At 43.9% G+C, this 19,029-nt stretch overlaps 1 protein-coding gene across 2 annotated transcripts in view; it reads right to left on the bottom strand.

The window, feature by feature from the left end:
- LOC126267306 (uncharacterized) overlaps positions 1–19,029 on the bottom strand; it is a 66,154-nt gene that overhangs the window by 22,212 nt on the left and 24,913 nt on the right. For both annotated transcript variants that reach the window (XM_049972393.1, XM_049972392.1), the window contains exon 3: positions 13,292–13,326. In XM_049972393.1, coding sequence (XP_049828350.1) covers positions 13,292–13,326 — 35 coding nt within the window. The remainder of the gene's footprint in view (positions 1–13,291; positions 13,327–19,029) is intronic.

Below are 19,029 nucleotides of genomic sequence, written 5' to 3'. Positions count from 1 at the left end.
AAACTCTTCTATTCTCCTTATTTCTGAACCGTTTATCGTAAATGTTTCACTTCCATACATGACAACACCTCAGACATATACTTTCTCAAACGACATTCTAGCACTTAAATCTCTACGTTACTCTAAGTTAACATATTTCTCTTTTCCTGAAATGCTGTTCTTGCCATTGGCAGTCTACATTTTATGTCCTTTCCATTTCGACCATCATCAGCTATTTTTCTGCACAAATATCAATAAGTGTCTTATTCCTTAATATAATTCCCACCGCATCGACTGATTTAATGCGACTTCATTCCATTATCAACGTTTTGGTTTTGTTGATGTTAATCGTTGATCCCCCTTTCAAGACACTGCCCGTTCCATTCAACTGCTCTTCCCAGTCCTTTGCTGCCTCCGACAGAGTTACAATGTCATCGGCAAACCTCAAAGTTTATCTTTCTTCTCCCTTCATTTTAATTCGTAACGCACACTTTTCTTTTGTTTCCTTTACTGATTCCTGAATATACAGATTGAATAAGACCGGGTATAGGATACTACCCTGTCTCACTCCCTTCTAAACCGCTGCTTCCGTTTGATGCCCCTCGACTCTTATAACTGCCATCTGGTTTTTGTACAAACTGTAAAGAGCTTTCGCTCCCTGTATCTCACCCATACCACCATTAGAGTTAGAAAGAGAGTATTCCAGTGAACATGGTATAAAGCTTTCTCTATGTCTGCAATTCCTATAAACGTAGGTTTGCCTTTCTTTAACCTATCTTCTACGAGGAGTAGTAGGGTCAGTACTACCTATCGTGTTCCGGAATCCACACTAATCTTCCCCCAGGTCGGCTTCAACCTGTTTTTCCATTCATCTGTAAAGAATTCGTGATAGTATTTCGCGACCATCACCTTTTAAACTGACAGTTCGGTAGTTTTCATTTCAGCGTTTTTGCGTTTTCGTTTCTCCACACTGAAGATTTATTGGGTAAGTTATTACTCAACTTCTCTGTAATTTGGCTCACATGGAAAACTGCAGCTTGTGCTGAAGTCGTTCCATCTTGTTTTGGGCTTAGGATGGTATGTAGAAGTAGCTTTCAGTTTACAGCCCTTAATACATGACAAGTCTCGGAAAGATTCATTGTCCATCAGTCACACCTCGTTGTAGCGTTGCAGATGTTCCAACCCAGCGTTTGAATGTATGGGGCTTGAGGACACGAAGAGACCAGTGCGTGGCAGCGCAGTGGACTCCAGACTAGAGTCAGGCATAACCTAAGTCGTCAGTCTGTGCTCCTTCAAACCAGCAAAATAGTTCATGTACTGGTGAATTTCTGCGTGATGATGGAGAAGAAAACTCGTCCTGTGGCAGTTCGCTATAATGGCCATCTAACATTTTAACAAAATACCTTCATTCCCTGGCTAGGAAAGACAGTTGGATGTAAGCATTTACATAATTAAAACAATGTGGAGTCAAGTGGTCTTCTTTATTCTCCCATCTCATGTTAAGGTGTTGCGTAAATCTGTGGCGGTTCATTGCTGGTTGATTTCTTGCCCAAATTTGTAATGCATTGCAAATATCGCCTCAAATGTGCAAATGACGACGTTACACGTTGTGTGTGTCTTCTATGGAAACGAACTTGTTTAATTTACTGATGGTCATTTGTGTACACGCGGCTATACAGCCCAGTTGTTGTTCAACTTTCAGCATATATTTCGACGAGTTATGCAGCCATCGTGTTCAAGTATTGTAAGTTGTGGTGCTACGTGCACTCGCTCCATGTAATCCAGCCACACTGTTAACCAATGTTGATACTATGTAAGTAGGCTGTTTAGGTTTTCTTATTGGTAACGCCGCTTAGCGCTCGGTATGAAAAATCACTGGCTGTGCTGTGCGCAGTCTGTGTTTAGTTTGCATTGTTGTCTGCCATTGTAGTGTCGGGCAGCGGCAGCTGGAGGCTAACAGCGCGTAGTGTTGCGCAGTTGGAGGTGAGCCGCCAGCAGTGGTGGACGTGGGGAGAGAGATGGCGGAGTTTTGAAATTTGTAAGAATTGGTGTCATGAACTGATATATATATATTATGACTATTAAGGTAAATACATTGTTTTTACTCTATTTAAATCTTTCATTCGCTAACTATGCCTATCAGTAGTTAGTGCCTTCAGTAGTTTGAATCTTTTATTTAGCTGGTAGTAGTGGTGCTCGCTGTATTGCAGTAATTCCAGTAACGAAGATTTTTTGTGAGGTAAGTGATTTGTGAAAGGTATAGGTTAATGTTAGTCAGGGCCATTCTTTCGTAGGGATTTTTGGAAGTCAGATTGCGTTGCGCTAAAAACTATTGTGTGTCAGTTTAAGCACAGTCGTCTATATAATTTTTCTAAGGGGATGTTTCATATGGCGACCCTGCCAGGATTCAAACCTGGAATCTTCTGAATCCTCAGGGGAGTACACGCTTACTTTGTGTACCATGTGTTTGGCAAGGACAAGGAGCCCTAGCTAATATGGTATTTGCTTATACAACTTTACACATCGATACCATATTTCTGTAACACAGAATTACACAGCTATCTGATCATTTAACTGAGAGACAAACATTCTGTTTTGTTATGTCAGTGACAGATGTTTACGTAATTACACCGTTCGATAACTTCACACTTATGAAATTGTATTTTGTCTGTACTTTGTGAAATTTTCATATATTTTTGGAACCATTGTGATACTATGAGAGCTTTGAATGATGTATTTGGTATGGGATAATGATTTTTAAGGTACGCTTGAGGCAGATGACACTTTTGACATTAGCAGAGAATTTTTTTAGGTTTTGAAATTATTGGAGGAAGCTACGACGATTTTGAGAATTTGACTGAGGTGTTATGATGTTATTATTACGACGACGATGTGAATTATGCTGCTGAGGTATGTTTTAGCTTATGCTATATGAGTTATTTCGTTATGCTACATATCTGTTATGATGAAATATTGAAGAAGTGTCGACGAATATGTATATGTGTAATAAAGTAAGGAATAATAAGTAGTGGTTAGGGACTCTGGTTTGTGAAAAAGTTTGTTGGAAACCAAGGACCGTACTTTAAGAGTTATGAAATGTATGTAAATGCGTGAATGTATTACAATGCCAACGAAAATTTTTGGACACTGTTATATCAATAGGATTTTGTTTCTACTGATGTGTAACGCAAATTCTTGAACTGTGAATTTTTTTTATATGAGACTGCCACTGTAGCGGAAACTGGTGTCGTAAATATTTCCATAAGACAGTTAAGTGACCACCTGAACGTAATGCATCATGGGCACATAGCTGCGCGACAACCACCTGACAAAAAGAAAGCCTTTAGTGTGTGCCTTTCAGAGGCACAGGTAAAAAAAAAGGCCATTATCCTCGCTATTGACATTTCTTTGTAGAAAGCGTTGCAAATACAACACGCTCATACTTGAAAACATATGATTACACTTAGGAGTTCTTAATTTATGATATTTACTGAAATGAAATGATGAGAAACATTTCATGTCTATTGTCTTGCTAGTTGGAAGTTTGTTTACTGCATTATGAAATGACTTATGGCTAGCGGATGACGTTTCACGCCTTGCTTTGCCTATTTTGTTTAATGTCTAGTTTCTTGCTGCACTGCAGCATTGGTTAAAATAAAATTTAATACATGTACTAATATAGTTATTTTATGCCTACAGACCCAGTAAAAAAATTATGATCTTCTTCCAAGAAAACGAGGGAACATAAATAGGCATTTTCCTTCACAGGAACGGCATAAATAATTTTTTTTACGATTTGGTAACTTATCTGCTAGCGTATGTTCTAGTGATGCATCACTCTAGTGTTAAGATGTGACATAGGTATTAAACATTTTTACTGTAAAATTTTTTCTGCTTCAGCTTTGTCATGTTTAGATATAAGTTATTGCATTTGCTGCTGCTTGCTTTCACAATTTCTATTTTTGTCATTGTTGTTTGTGTTAATTGTTTTGTGCCGCTGCTTTGCCTCGTCCCTTAGTTTAGCATCTGAGCTCAGTAGATTTAAGTTAGCTTAAGAGGGGGTAGACTATATAAGAAGCTAACTATGATGAATTGGAAGAAAAGCATTGAGAAGCTTTAAGAAAATGGTTTGGCCAAAAAAGTAGTGTACAGTGGAGAAAAACTATTTTTGAAAGAGGATGTGAACAGAATACAGAAAGCAGGTTTAGATAGGACTTTTTGGGAATAATGATGAACTAAGGGAGATCTCTATGCAAAATATTGCAGTAAAACAAACCCTGTCCTTTCCTTTCGTATTATCCCTCTATGTGTTTATGTACCCTTGTGTATTTGTCTTTTTCCTGTCTTTATGTGTTTAGCTAATACGATTTATGTTGTAGAATTTTTCTAGTACTAAGGTACATTCACTATGATGGGGAATACTGTTATCCTCAAATATAATTTGCATAAATAATATGTTATTTTCTTTGTAAAGATGTTTATAGACATTATTAATTCTGTTCTGTTTTAATGCTCATGTGTGAAATTAATGTTTCGAAAATTATTCTCATTATTTTATGTATTATGTTATAATTCCTGTAACACTAATGTATATGTTCATTTCTATTATTATTAAAAGCCTGTATTACTACAAGTTTTATCTGTATTGTTATGTTCTTTAAAGATGTATTTTGTACCTTTGTTATTGCATTCTTATGTTATAAAATTGTAATTGACACCAGTTCATCAAATTAAGTAACTTGTAAATTACATTTCACTGCACACGTTTCTGTTGGTCATAGTATATGGACAATATGTGAGAAGTAGGGACTGACGGTGTTTGCACGTGTGTTAATATTTCAGTAAGGGACTGGATAACAGCATTGCTGGTTGTAAGGACATTTCAAAAACAATTTTTGTGAGAGCACAAGTGGTGGTTATGGACTTGCTTATCTGCAAGAATTTTCAATGGTGATTGTGCGCCTGCACAGTCAAACAGATGACTGCTGGCCATCTCTACAAGGACTACAGTGGGTCTACACCTTTGATGACCCACCAATGCCATTATTTCTACAAGGACTGCAGTGGGTCTGCACCTCTGGTGGCCCACCAATAGTAATCTATACCAGGACTACAGTGGGTCTGCTCTGTGATGACCTACCTACCGATAGTCTTCAGCATTGACTGACTCTGTTGTGGCCCATTACCTGTCAGCATGTCAAGAGTCAGCACTGTCTTTCTGTTGGAAGGACAACACTACTTCTTCAAGACTGCATGGAAATCCTCTACTTCCGTGTGCATTTTATTTTACTACTCAGACTTTGAGAAAAACACTGCAATTTTACTTTGATGAATGATGAGGACTGTCTTTATGGACTGTGAGGAAATTTTAACTTTTGACCAGCATTGTATCGATAAGTGTGTGCATTTCATTTCTTTGTCATAGTAATTATGAAAAATTTTATCAAATCATTATTGGCCCCTGCCCAAAACAACTTGTAAAAATTTTTTGTGGGGAGCATGGGGGCTATGTAAGTAGGCTGTTTAGGTTTTCTTATTGGTAACGCCGCTTAGTGTTCGGTATGAAAAATCACTGGCTGTGCTGTGCGCAGTCTGTGTTTAGTTTGCATTGTTGTCTGCCATTGTAGTGTCGGGCAGCGGCAGCTGGAGGCTAACAGCGCGTAGCGTTGCGCAGTTGGAGGTGAGCCGCCAGCAGTGGTGGACGTGGGGAGAGAAATGGCGGAGTTTTGAAATTTGTAAGAATTGGTGTCATGAACTGATATATATATATTATGACTATTAAGGTAAATACATTGTTTGTACTCTATTTAAATCTTTCATTCGCTAACTATGCCTATCAGTAGTTAGTGCCTTCAGTAGTTTGAATCTTTTATTTAGCTGGTAGTAGTGGTGCTCGCTGTATTGCAGTAGTTCCAGTAACGAAGATTTTTTGTGAGGTAAGTGATTTGTGAAAGGTATAGGTTAATGTTAGTCAGGGCCATTCTTTCGTAGGGATTTTTGGAAGTCAGATTGCGTTGCGCTAAAAACTATTGTGTGTCAGTTTAAGCACAGTCGTCTATATAATTTATCTAAGGGGATGTTTCATATGGCGACCCTGCCAGGATTCAAACCTGGAATCTTCTGAATCCTCAGGGGAGTACACGCTTACTTTGTGTACCATGTGTTTGGCAAGGACAAGGAGCCCTAGCTAATATGGTATTTGCTTATACAACTTTACACATCGATACCATATTTCTGTAACACAGAATTACACAGCTATCTGATCATTTAACTGAGAGACAAACATTCTGTTTTGTTATGTCAGTGACAGATGTTTACGTAATTACACCGTTCGATAACTTCACACTTATGAAATTGTATTTTGTCTGTACTTTGTGAAATTTTCATATATTTTTGGAACCATTGTGATACTATGAGAGCTTTGAATGATGTATTTGGTATGGGATAATGATTTTTAAGGTACGCTTGAGGCAGATGACACTTTTGACATTAGCAGAGAATTTTTTTAGGTTTTGAAATTATTGGAGGAAGCTACGACGATTTTGAGAATTTGACTGAGGTGTTATGATGTTATTATTACGACGACGATGTGAATTATGCTGCTGAGGTATGTTTTAGCTTATGCTATATGAGTTATTTCGTTATGCTACATATCTGTTATGATGAAATATTGAAGAAGTGTCGACGAATATGTATATGTGTAATAAAGTAAGGAATAATAAGTAGTGGTTAGGGACTCTGGTTTGTGAAAAAGTTTGTTGGAAACCAAGGACCGTACTTTAAGAGTTATGAAATGTATGTAAATGCGTGAATGTATTACAATGCCGACGAAAATTTTTGGACACTGTTATATCAATAGGATTTTGTTTCTACTGATGTGTAACGCAAATTCTTGAACTGTGAATTTTTTTTATATGAGACTGCCACTGTAGCGGAAACTGGTGTCGTAAATATTTCCATAAGACAGTTAAGTGACCACCTGAACGTAATGCATCATGGGCACATAGCTGCGCGACAACCACCTGACAAAAAGAAAGCCATTAGTGTGTGCCTTTCAGAGGCACAGGTAAAAAAAAAGGCCATTATCCTCGCTATTGACATTTCTTTGTAGAAAGCGTTGCAAATACAACACGCTCATACTTGAAAACATATGATTACACTTAGGAGTTCTTAATTTATGATATTTACTGAAATGAAATGATGAGAAACATTTCATGTCTATTGTCTTGCTAGTTGGAAGTTTGTTTACTGCATTATGAAATGACTTATGGCTAGCGGATGACGTTTCACGCCTTGCTTTGCCTATTTTGTTTAATGTCTAGTTTCTTGCTGCACTGCAGCATTGGTTAAAATAAAATTTAATACATGTACTAATATAGTTATTTTATGCCTACAGACCCAGTAAAAAAATTATGATCTTCTTCCAAGAAAACGAGGGAACATAAATAGGCATTTTCCTTCACAGGAACGGCATAAATAATTTTTTTTACGATTTGGTAACTTATCTGCTAGCGTATGTTCTAGTGATGCATCACTCTAGTGTTAAGATGTGACATAGGTATTAAACATTTTTACTGTAAAATTTTTTCTGCTTCAGCTTTGTCATGTTTAGATATAAGTTATTGCATTTGCTGCTGCTTGCTTTCACAATTTCTATTTTTGTCATTGTTGTTTGTGTTAATTGTTTTGTGCCGCTGCTTTGCCTCGTCCCTTAGTTTAGCATCTGAGCTCAGTAGATTTAAGTTAGCTTAAGAGGGGGTAGACTATATAAGAAGCTAACTATGATGAATTGGAAGAAAAGCATTGAGAAGCTTTAAGAAAATGGTTTGGCCAAAAAAGTAGTGTACAGTGGAGAAAAACTATTTTTGAAAGAGGATGTGAACAGAATACAGAAAGCAGGTTTAGATAGGACTTTTTGGGAATAATGATGAACTAAGGGAGATCTCTATGCAAAATATTGCAGTAAAACAAACCCTGTCCTTTCCTTTCGTATTATCCCTCTATGTGTTTATGTACCCTTGTGTATTTGTCTTTTTCCTGTCTTTATGTGTTTAGCTAATACGATTTATGTTGTAGAATTTTTCTAGTACTAAGGTACATTCACTATGATGGGGAATACTGTTATCCTCAAATATAATTTGCATAAATAATATGTTATTTTCTTTGTAAAGATGTTTATAGACATTATTAATTCTGTTCTGTTTTAATGCTCATGTGTGAAATTAATGTTTCGAAAATTATTCTCATTATTTTATGTATTATGTTATAATTCCTGTAACACTAATGTATATGTTCATTTCTATTATTATTAAAAGCCTGTATTACTACAAGTTTTATCTGTATTGTTATGTTCTTTAAAGATGTATTTTGTACCTTTGTTATTGCATTCTTATGTTATAAAATTGTAATTGACACCAGTTCATCAAATTAAGTAACTTGTAAATTACATTTCACTGCACACGTTTCTGTTGGTCATAGTATATGGACAATATGTGAGAAGTAGGGACTGACGGTGTTTGCACGTGTGTTAATATTTCAGTAAGGGACTGGATAACAGCATTGCTGGTTGTAAGGACATTTCAAAAACAATTTTTGTGAGAGCACAAGTGGTGGTTATGGACTTGCTTATCTGCAAGAATTTTCAATGGTGATTGTGCGCCTGCACAGTCAAACAGATGACTGCTGGCCATCTCTACAAGGACTACAGTGGGTCTACACCTTTGATGACCCACCAATGCCATTATTTCTACAAGGACTGCAGTGGGTCTGCACCTCTGGTGGCCCACCAATAGTAATCTATACCAGGACTACAGTGGGTCTGCTCTGTGATGACCTACCTACCGATAGTCTTCAGCATTGACTGACTCTGTTGTGGCCCATTACCTGTCAGCATGTCAAGAGTCAGCACTGTCTTTCTGTTGGAAGGACAACACTACTTCTTCAAGACTGCATGGAAATCCTCTACTTCCGTGTGCATTTTATTTTACTACTCAGACTTTGAGAAAAACACTGCAATTTTACTTTGATGAATGATGAGGACTGTCTTTATGGACTGTGAGGAAATTTTAACTTTTGACCAGCATTGTATCGATAAGTGTGTGCATTTCATTTCTTTGTCATAGTAATTATGAAAAATTTTATCAAATCATTATTGGCCACTGCCCAAAACAACTTGTAAAAATTTTTTGTGGGGAGCATGGGGGCTATGTAAGTAGGCTGTTTAGGTTTTCTTATTGGTAACGCCGCTTAGTGTTCGGTATGAAAAATCACTGGCTGTGCTGTGCGCAGTCTGTGTTTAGTTTGCATTGTTGTCTGCCATTGTAGTGTCGGGCAGCGGCAGCTGGAGGCTAACAGCGCGTAGCGTTGCGCAGTTGGAGGTGAGCCGCCAGCAGTGGTGGACGTAGGGAGAGAAATGGCGGAGTTTTGAAATTTGTAAGAATTGGTGTCATGAACTGATATATATATATATTATGACTATTAAGGTAAATACATTGTTTGTACTCTATTTAAATCTTTCATTCGCTAACTATGCCTATCAGTAGTTAGTGCCTTCAGTAGTTTGAATCTTTTATTTAGCTGGTAGTAGTGGTGCTCGCTGTATTGCAGTAGTTCCAGTAACGAAGATTTTTTGTGAGGTAAGTGATTTGTGAAAGGTATAGGTTAATGTTAGTCAGGGCCATTCTCTGGTAGGGATTATTAAAAGTCAGATTGCGTTGCGCTAAAAACTATTGTGTGTCAGTTTAAGCACAGTCGTGTATATAATTGTTCTAAGGGGACGTTTCACCTACTCCGCTGATTATAGCTGACTGTGTCTTCGACTCCCGACGCCCAGTACGCACTTTGATGTTCTATTCTTTTTCCGATCGCGTATGGGCACACGCATATTCTATCAGCCTTTTCCAGCTGTAATGGATGTGACAGCCGGCTAGATCTTAATTAAGTGCTAGACGTCAATCATAGTTCATATCGCGGCCTCCCTTCCCGTCTATTAGATTTTGCATAATCTTCATTTACATATATTACTTAAACGCTCTCTTTCATGAACTTGAGAGATTGCACTGCAATACTGATCTCCCCGTATTTCATTTCATAATCGTATTTCAAAGAGTGCTTGGCGATACCTAATGGTCTTGGTTGTTTTAGATGGGTGTGTCGCTAATGTTCATTGCATCTCGCCTCAACTTCTTTAATTGTGTCCCCCGTGTAAGACGCGCCGCATTCGCGTGGAACGCGGTACACACCAGACTTTCGGGTAATTCGATCGTGTTTAACATTATATAATACTTTTTATATTTTTATATAAAATAGAGAATGGGAAAAGAATTGGAAAGTAAGGGGGAGAATTCTTGACTTCCAGCCGCATAAGGTATTGTGGTAATGCAATGCCGAAATTCGAATTTGTGCTATACCGGGACTTGAATTCGGATGCTCCACATCCGTAGAATGGTTTCCTTATCTTCCTCTGCCATCCGACCATGCTTACCAACCGAAGCAAATTCTCAGTCGTACGCTGCAATGCAGGGTCCCATGTCCATTAATCCTCCCGCACGCAAAAGAATGTTTCCCGTAGGTGTGTAGACTGTACTAGTGCAACTGCACTGAAAATAACTTCAAGGAACCGTCATACTGTTTCAGGAGAGCATATAATCGATCGTCAGACACAGCAGACATCACTCAGATCCACACTTTTTATCTTCTTTGACGGGAGCGAAACACAGCAAATGTCATTTTTTTACTAATCTCGGCAGAAAATGGGGTGGGCGTCAGATAGATTAGAGATTCGTGACTTCTCTTTCGGAGCGAATGAACATAATTTCGCAACTCACAGCACCTGAAGAAGAGGACTGGGTCGTCAAAATATTGTGCAAAGAAATGTAAGCTCATCATTAATCAGTGACACCGAGAAAACGTGAAGGATCACGTCAGTTGCGGTGCTTACCACTGGCTATTGGAATTTTTTTCCTTCTTTACCCTCAAGCTTGCATTCGCTGCTGCTTGGATTTCTCTTAGATTTGCTTTCCCATTAACAGTGATGCACAGCAGTATATACAGTTTACTGAAGAGTTGGCCGTTATGCACGTCATGGTTGTGTTCGGTGCTGAAATGTTCTGGCAGCGACTTTCGGCATGTTGCAGTACTTTTGCCGCCACAAATTTTGCAACTCATGCAACATTATCACAAGAATTATTTTCATCAGAACGAAACGAGTCGTAGATGTCAGTCTGGGGCTACTTCTGTTTAGGTTCAGGAGAAATGTAGTAAAACGGTAGGTAATATTGACCTATGACGTATTTTATAGGAGAGACTCATGACAGATAAACCTCCATTCATAGCTTTAGTACGTCATATTTACTATATCTCAAGGCAACATTCCTTTTTCTCAACACGTAATAATCGTACAGTGGTTAATGAAGTACCGTTAGAAACTTATTTCACCGGTTTCTGAGATTGTATAGCGATTTAGCACTAAGACTTACTATTAGTGGAAAATTTTGACATGAAATAGTCTATTAACTACCACAGGAAAAAGGGCGTCATGGGCGCCCAGCTTCGTACCTGTTGTTTACGAATGTACCTTATTGACAACAAATAAGACAGTCACTTTCCAAATTATGTTATTACGAATATAATTTCCTTTGTTTTAATGTACTTATTAACAGGATAATTCGTAAAGAATCGCCGTCGATAATAACCGTGTCCAGTGCGGTAGTTCTTAACTCTGCCCGTCGTACACGCTGACTTTTCTAAATAAATATATTTTCCAAAATGACTAACACATTTTTCATGTCGCCATGAATTGTAATCTACCTACTGCTAATATGGCCTAACGTGCTTCTGTAACTGAAAATGTTTGTCGGCTTAAAGTTATATATTAGTTTGCCCTACCGATATTCTCCGGCTCAGTCCGTCGTACAAGCTGTCACCAACACTGTCTGGAGACATGAAAATGTAATACAATGTTGTATCGTAAGTTCAAGATAGTTATTTCACTTTGTTCGGCTCATTCTTGCAGATTTTCTCTTCATTCGCACTACTATCCTTATCCCAGTCTAAACACTGTCATTATTTGAAACTATAGAAGTTTCCCATGGGCAGCTGGGTTTGTAATAGCTGAGTTGAGTACACTGTTTAAAATTCTTAATTGAACAAGGGCAAAATACGGGAAGTGAAGAGATATGTGGTGCCCGTACAGAAACCAGGCGGCAGTTTAAGTGTCAAAGAACAAGGGAGTAACGGGGCAGTAGTAAGTTATCCGTTCTCCCTAGCATTATTCAGCCCGTGCGAAGAGAAACAGTGAAGGAAACCAAGGAGAAAATCTGACAGACACAGTAAACCACTTGTAGTGTCAGATGAATGGAATCAGTTGAGTCTTAACAAGAGTATGTAAGGTGAATGTCAGTAAGACAGCAGGATTAAAGCTGAGATGACGGAATATATCTGATTAATGCAGGTGAATTCGGGAGTTAGATTGGGGAAGGAGAAGCGGAAACTTATGGACGAATATTTATTCATCGCTAGCAAAGTTGCATGACGCCAGTAATAAAACCGATAAGAATTTTAGATTGGCAGTACCAGTACTAGAATTTCTGAAAAACAGAATTATTTTAAGGTTAGATACAAATATAAGTGGAACTTGGAGGAGAAGAACGGAATGTAAGAGTTCTGAATGTGGAGTTAAGTTTTATGGCACAGAATGACTAAAGAAGGAACAGGACACAACCTCAGACGAAGAATGATAGGTTATTATTCGCAATGGGGGTAAGTGTGAGAGGTGAAACTTAGAGAGCAGGGCAAGGCATGAAAACAGCAACCGAGTTCACACAGATATGTGGTACCATAGTTAGCTAGAAATGAAGAGTCTTGCTTGGAGACATACATCATGTCCTTCCTGGAACTGATGTGTGCAACAACAAAGGCGGCAGTTGTGACGGTTCTAGGTGCTTTAGTCCGGAACCGCATTGTTGCTACGGTCGCAGGTTCGAATCCTGCCTCGGGCATTGATGTCTGTGATGTCCTTAGGTTAGTTAGGTTTAAGCAGTCCTGAGTCTGTTGGACTGATGACCTCAGATGTTAATTCCCATAGTGCTCAGAGCCATTTGAAACATTTTGCATCAACGACATTATTGGAACGACGTATACTCCCTAACGTAATCAGTTAGCAGTGTTTCAGAGGTACCTTTGTCCTGAGATTGTTACTAGTATTTGATTAATGCTGATACTTCTTATTGGACGCAAATTATGTTATGTGTATTATTGGCCAGCCTGGTTAAAGTGTAAGACTTTCATTGAATACGAACAGTTTAAACCTTACCTGGAACCAGTATAGCCCTGCGAGAAGAACAGGACCTGTAGAAATAAAAAGTACGAATTAAAAAAATATAGCAAGTTATTATAAAAGAAAAGAACTAATTAGTCATATACAGGGTGGTCCATTGATCATGACCAGGCCAAATATCTCACGAAATAAGCGTCAAACGAAAAAACGACATAGAACGAAACTTTTGTAGCTTGAAGGGGGACACCAGATGGCGCTGTAGTTGGCCCGCTAGGAGGCGTTGCGTAGGTCATACGGATAACAACTGCATTTTTTAAAATAGGAACCCGTATTTTTATTACATATTCGAGTAGTACGTAAAGAAATATGAATGTTTTAGGTGGACCACTTTTTTCGCTTTCTCATAGATGGCGCTATAATAGACACAAACGTTTAAGTACGTGGTATCACGTAACATTCCGCCAGTACGAACGGCATTTGCTTCGTGATACATTATTGGTGTTAGAATGGACGGTCATTCTCCGGCGGTAATTCGCTTGAATACCGCCCTTCGATTGTGCTGTTGCGGTACCAATCGAAGTGAAATGTGTTGCAGGTGCCAGCCAGCCAGCCAGCCAGCCCGCCAGCCCGTCTCCGCGCAGCGGTCACCACCAGCAGCGAGCAGGGAGCAGCCAGCAGCGGTTCCCGGTAGCAGCGGTCCCCGCCAGGAGCGGTCTCGCCAGCAGCCCGCCAGCGCCGGCCCCCGCCAGCGCCGGTTCCCGCCATCGCCGGTTCCCGCCAGCAGCGGTCTCGCCAGCAGCCCGCCAGCGCCGGTCCCCGCCAGCGGTGGTCCTAGCTGCCTCCAGCAGCTGCAGCAGCAGCGGAGGCGTCACCACCACCAGCCAGCTAACCGGGTCGCCCCCACCGCCAGCGACAGCAGAGTGGGGCTTCGGCCCCAGTCTCCTTCGTTCTTCGTCGTTCTCTGTCACCTTCTACTCTGTGTCTCTCGTCTCACTGCCCGTCTCTCGTTTGTTTCCTTGAATTGTTCTGTGTTTCTCCTCTCATTATGATGTCAAACCCCACCAGCTCCTCTACAGCCACCACCACTGCCATCGTCTACACCTCCCCCTCAGCCGCTGCCACCACTATCACATGGTGTGCCGCATCACTCCCCCAACAGTCCATCCCCCCACTCCTCACTCTCCCATCTCCCTCCCTATTTGTCGCCCCATCCCCGGCTCCTCCCTCCCGTGCCTCCTCCGATCCCTTCCCTCCATTCCCTCCCCCTACTCCTTCCGTTTGTGCGGTCCCCGCTAGGGTGGTTGCCCGGAGAGCTACAGCTCATGCTCAACTCTCCCCTTCGCCCTCGTCGTCATCATCATCATCACCGTCGCCTTCACTGTCACCCTCACCGTCTCCGGCGCCGACTCGAGCACCGGGAACTGCCGCTCCCCGCCACATTCCAGTCGTTCCCATCCCCCACACCTCCTCTGCCTCCGTCAAGCGCCCCAGTGGCACCCCTGCCTCCTCTATTCCCAAAAAGGCTCTACCTCGTCCCCCTTCCCCAACTCATGATGCCATGGATGTCTCCCCGCCTGCCCCCCCTATCCTCATCCTCCTCCATCCCCTCCTACCGCTACTTCCTCTCCTGTCCTGATCCCTCCTTTCTTGAAGCCCGGAACCTGACCCTCTTCCTTCGCCAGAATTTTCCTGGTGCTCCCATCTCCCTCCTTACTCCTCGTTGTGTTTCGGTGCTCATCTCTTCCCCAAGCCCTACCCTCCACACGGACCTCCTTTCCCGCATCCTTGTCACCCGCTTTGGCCCTATTGCCTTCACCCCTGCTGCTTCCCTGTCTCCCTTCCGCCAACCCCAAGCCCCGCGTCGCCCACCGACCCTCACCGCCGTGATCACTTGGCTTAGTCCGGCGATCACGGAGGAGGAGATGTTGGCAGAGCTCAAGGCGCATCCCCATCTGGAGGTGCATGCGGTTCGCCGCATTCATAACTCCGCTCCCCCACCCGCCTTATGCGGGTCTTTTCCGAGCACGCCCCCTCTATAGACCGTCTCCTGAAGGAGGGTGCCCTTCTCTTTCACTGCCGCTACCCAGTTGACCCTTCCCATTCCCCTCCTCAATCCCTCTGCTGCCAGAGGTGCTTGCGGTATAATTCGCACCCTACATCTGAGTGCCGCGATGCCCTCACCTGCCCGCACTGTAGGCAAGACCACTTTCTCAGGCAGTGCCCCAAGCTCCAGTCCCCCCCTCCTGTAATACCTGTAACCTCCCTCACCCCACTTACTCCCTAGAAATGTAAAGCCCGACCCGCTCCTACCACTCCTGGGCTCACCGTTCCTGTCCGCCCTCTGGACGCCCCCACCCCTCTTGGCAATTCCCTTCGTCCACCCCCTACCACTGAGGACATCATCAGATTCCTCCCCATCGTCCTTCAGAATGTTCATCCTTTTCAGCGCCCCCACACCCTCCAACAGGTATCCCTCGCCGACCGTTCCGTTTCCCACCTGAAAATGTATGCCACCTACTCCAACAACCAGGCCCATTTCACCTTCTCCCGCCTTGACACCCTTGTCTAAATCCCTGTCATGGCGCGACAGCACCGTATCCTTTTCAACAACATCCGCTCCCTTCCCGCAACAAGAACCTCTTCCTGCACACCCTTGCCACCCACCGCATGCACGCCTTCCTCCTCAATGAAACCTTCCTCCAACCCCACCACACCGTCCACACTTCGCCATACCTCCATCACCGTTCTGATAATCCTCTCCCGATTGCGCGTGGCGGAGTTGCCATTGGTCACCACTGCCAGATCTCTGTTCGGCTCCAACCTCTCCTTCCCGACCCCACCGAACACCTGATCCTTAGTCTCTTCTTCCGCGGCCTTGCCGTTACCTGCGCCACCATCTATTTCCGCCCTGACGCCCCTATTCCCTTCGACTTCCTCTCCCACATTGACCGTACCTTCTTCTCCTATGTGATCGCCGCCGACCTCAACATCCACAGTCGTTCCGCCACCCAACTACGGCGGTGGCATTGGTTCCACTCCTCCCTTCAAGGTGACCTCATCCCCATCCCCCAGCACACCCGTCCCGAATACAACTCCACTCCTGATGTTGTCCTTTACTCCGCCAACCTCCTGGGCCGCATAACGGTGGATGTCCTGGACCCTATTGGTAGCGACAATCTTCCCCTTCTCCTCATCGTTTCAGACGGTCGTCGACCCCGCCCCAAACCTCTTCATGACCCTCCCCCTAAGCATGTCCATAACTATTCCTGTGCCAACAGGAATGCCTACCGGGATACCCTCTCCACCCAGGTCGATAACCACCCCTTCACCTACCGCCACCCTGACGATGTAACCCATGCCGCCACCTTTCTCCAGCAGACCTTGTCTGAGGCAGTGGAGGCCCACGTCCCTACTGTCGCTATCCACCCCCACCATCCTACCTTACCCCCACAGGCCGTCCTCATCCACCATGAATCCCGGCGTCTCTACCGTGCCTTCCTCCACATGTGTGACCCGGACACACTACGATGCCACCGGCAACTCCAACGACACATTCGTAATTTGCTCGTGGCCAAGAAACGCCGGGAGTGGCGACAGACATGCACCCGTTTAAATGCTACCCTCCCTATCAACTCATCCAAGTTCTGGTCCGCCTACCGTCGCCTCACCGGAACTAACCCTCCCCTACTATCCTCTTCTCCATGATGATCACCCCTTCCCTGACACCCCTGGTAAGGCCAATCACTTTGCCTCCTACCTGTCTGATGTCTTTTCCATCCCCGATGATCCCCAGTTCGATTACTCCCTCTTCCCGGATGTCCGTAATCGAACTGTCACCTCTATCCCTCCCTGGTTTCCAGTACTTGGACAAGATTACACACACGGCACTCAATGCCCCAATCACTACACAGGATCTCATTGCTACACTCCACACAAAACGCAACACTGCTCCTGGCCACGATCGTGTCACCTATCATCACCTTCGCAAAGCTCCTGCCTCTTTTCTCTCCACCTTGGCCAGGCTCTACAATGTAGTCCTGTCCACCGGTTATTACCCCGACCTGTGGAAAACCTTCCGTCTCCTGATATTCCTTAAACCTGGCAAACCGCCGTCTGCCGTCTCTTCCTACCGTCCTATCAGCCTTACCTCGGTCTTCAGCAAGGTCCTGGAATCTATCCTCTCCCGCCGCATCCACCAGCATCTCCACCAGCACCGCCTCCTTCCGGTTACGCAGTATGGCTTTCGGCCGTCCTTCTCTTCCGATGACCTTCTCCTTCACCTCACTCATCTCCTTTCCGACCAGCTTAATTCCCGTCGTTCCGCTATCTTCCTCTCCCTGGACCTCGAACGAGCTTATGACCACGTATGGCATTCTTGTCTCATCTTCAAGCTCCAAACCTTCGCCCTTCCCATTAACTACGTCTGTCTGATCGGCTCCTTTCTCTCCCACAGTCCTTCCTACGTCACCATCTATAACACGGATTCCTACACCTTTTTTCCCTCCACCGGTGGGCCCCAAGGCTCCGTCCTTTCCCCCCTTCTGTACCTGTTGTATACGGCGGACATGCCGCCGCCGTCACACCCCGTCCACCTTTGCCGATGACACCGCCTTCCTTGTCCTTAACCCCACCCTGCAGCGCTCCCAACACCTTCTCCAATCCCATCTTGACCGGTTCACCGATTGGTGCAACCAGTCGTTGCTCAAGGTCAATCCCTCCAAAACCCAGGCTATCATTGTAGGCAAAACCACCCCTTCCTTCCGTCTCCTTGATTTCTATCTCACCATCTATGGTCGTCCTGTCGCCCTCACTCCCACCCTCAAGTACCTTGGCGTCACCTTCGACCGTCGCCTTTCCTGGACCCCCAATCTCCGGACAATCCAAGCCAAGGCACACTCCCGACTCCGCCTCCTCAAGCTCCTTTTGGGCCGTACGTGGGGTCTGGACCCATCCACCATTCTCCACAACTGTAAATCCCACATCCGCCCTATCCTCTGCTACACCCATCCGGCCTGGATCTCCGCCACCCCTACCTTTTATAAATCCCTTCAAATCCTTGAACGCCATGCCTATCGCATCAGCCTCCCCTCCCCCACGCGGATCCTGTACGATCTCATTCCTTTCCCCCACCTCCTCCTTTTCCTTGAAAGGATACAGACCCTGTACACCTCCCGCAAACTCGACCCTACTCACCCACTTGTCTCGCCCATCCTCTCCCACACCTGCCTGCTGCCGCGCCTGTATTCACATGTCCCACCCAGTCTCCATCTCTCCACCCACCTTACCCTCTCCCAAGGTGGCTTCCGGCAGCTCCCCCTCCCTGATGAAGTCCTCCTCCCCTCCATCTACCCCTCATATCAACTTTGATCCTACCTGCCCCCACTTCCTGTGGCCTCTCCACTTGGCACCCTCCCTCCATTCCCTTTCCTTTTCCCCTGTCCCCTTCCTCCACCCCTCTTCCCCCGGGCTCCCCCCTTTTGTTTCCTCCCCTCCCCCCCGTCTCCCTTGCCCATGGCATCTGCCCTCCCCTCTCCCTGTCCCACTCCCCTTCCTCTCCCCCCTCCCTTGGCAGGTCCCCGGACTCGCACACGCTCAGTGAACAATCGCGCGCCGTAGATCATCGCCATCTGTGTCTCGTGTGTGTGCCTTCGTTTTGTGGTTCAGTGTCCTTTCGCCGTCACGCCACCACCGTTCACGTGTGCCGTCGCAGTCATCCGTGTTATGTGTGCTGTGTCAACAAGTGTTAGTGTTTTTTCTCATCCAGCGTGAACGGC

Source organism: Schistocerca gregaria, chromosome 4 (genome assembly GCF_023897955.1).
Source record: "Schistocerca gregaria isolate iqSchGreg1 chromosome 4, iqSchGreg1.2, whole genome shotgun sequence".
NCBI classification, from domain to species: Eukaryota; Metazoa; Arthropoda; class Insecta; order Orthoptera; family Acrididae; genus Schistocerca; species Schistocerca gregaria.
This window is presented reverse-complemented; position numbering and strand designations above follow the sequence as displayed.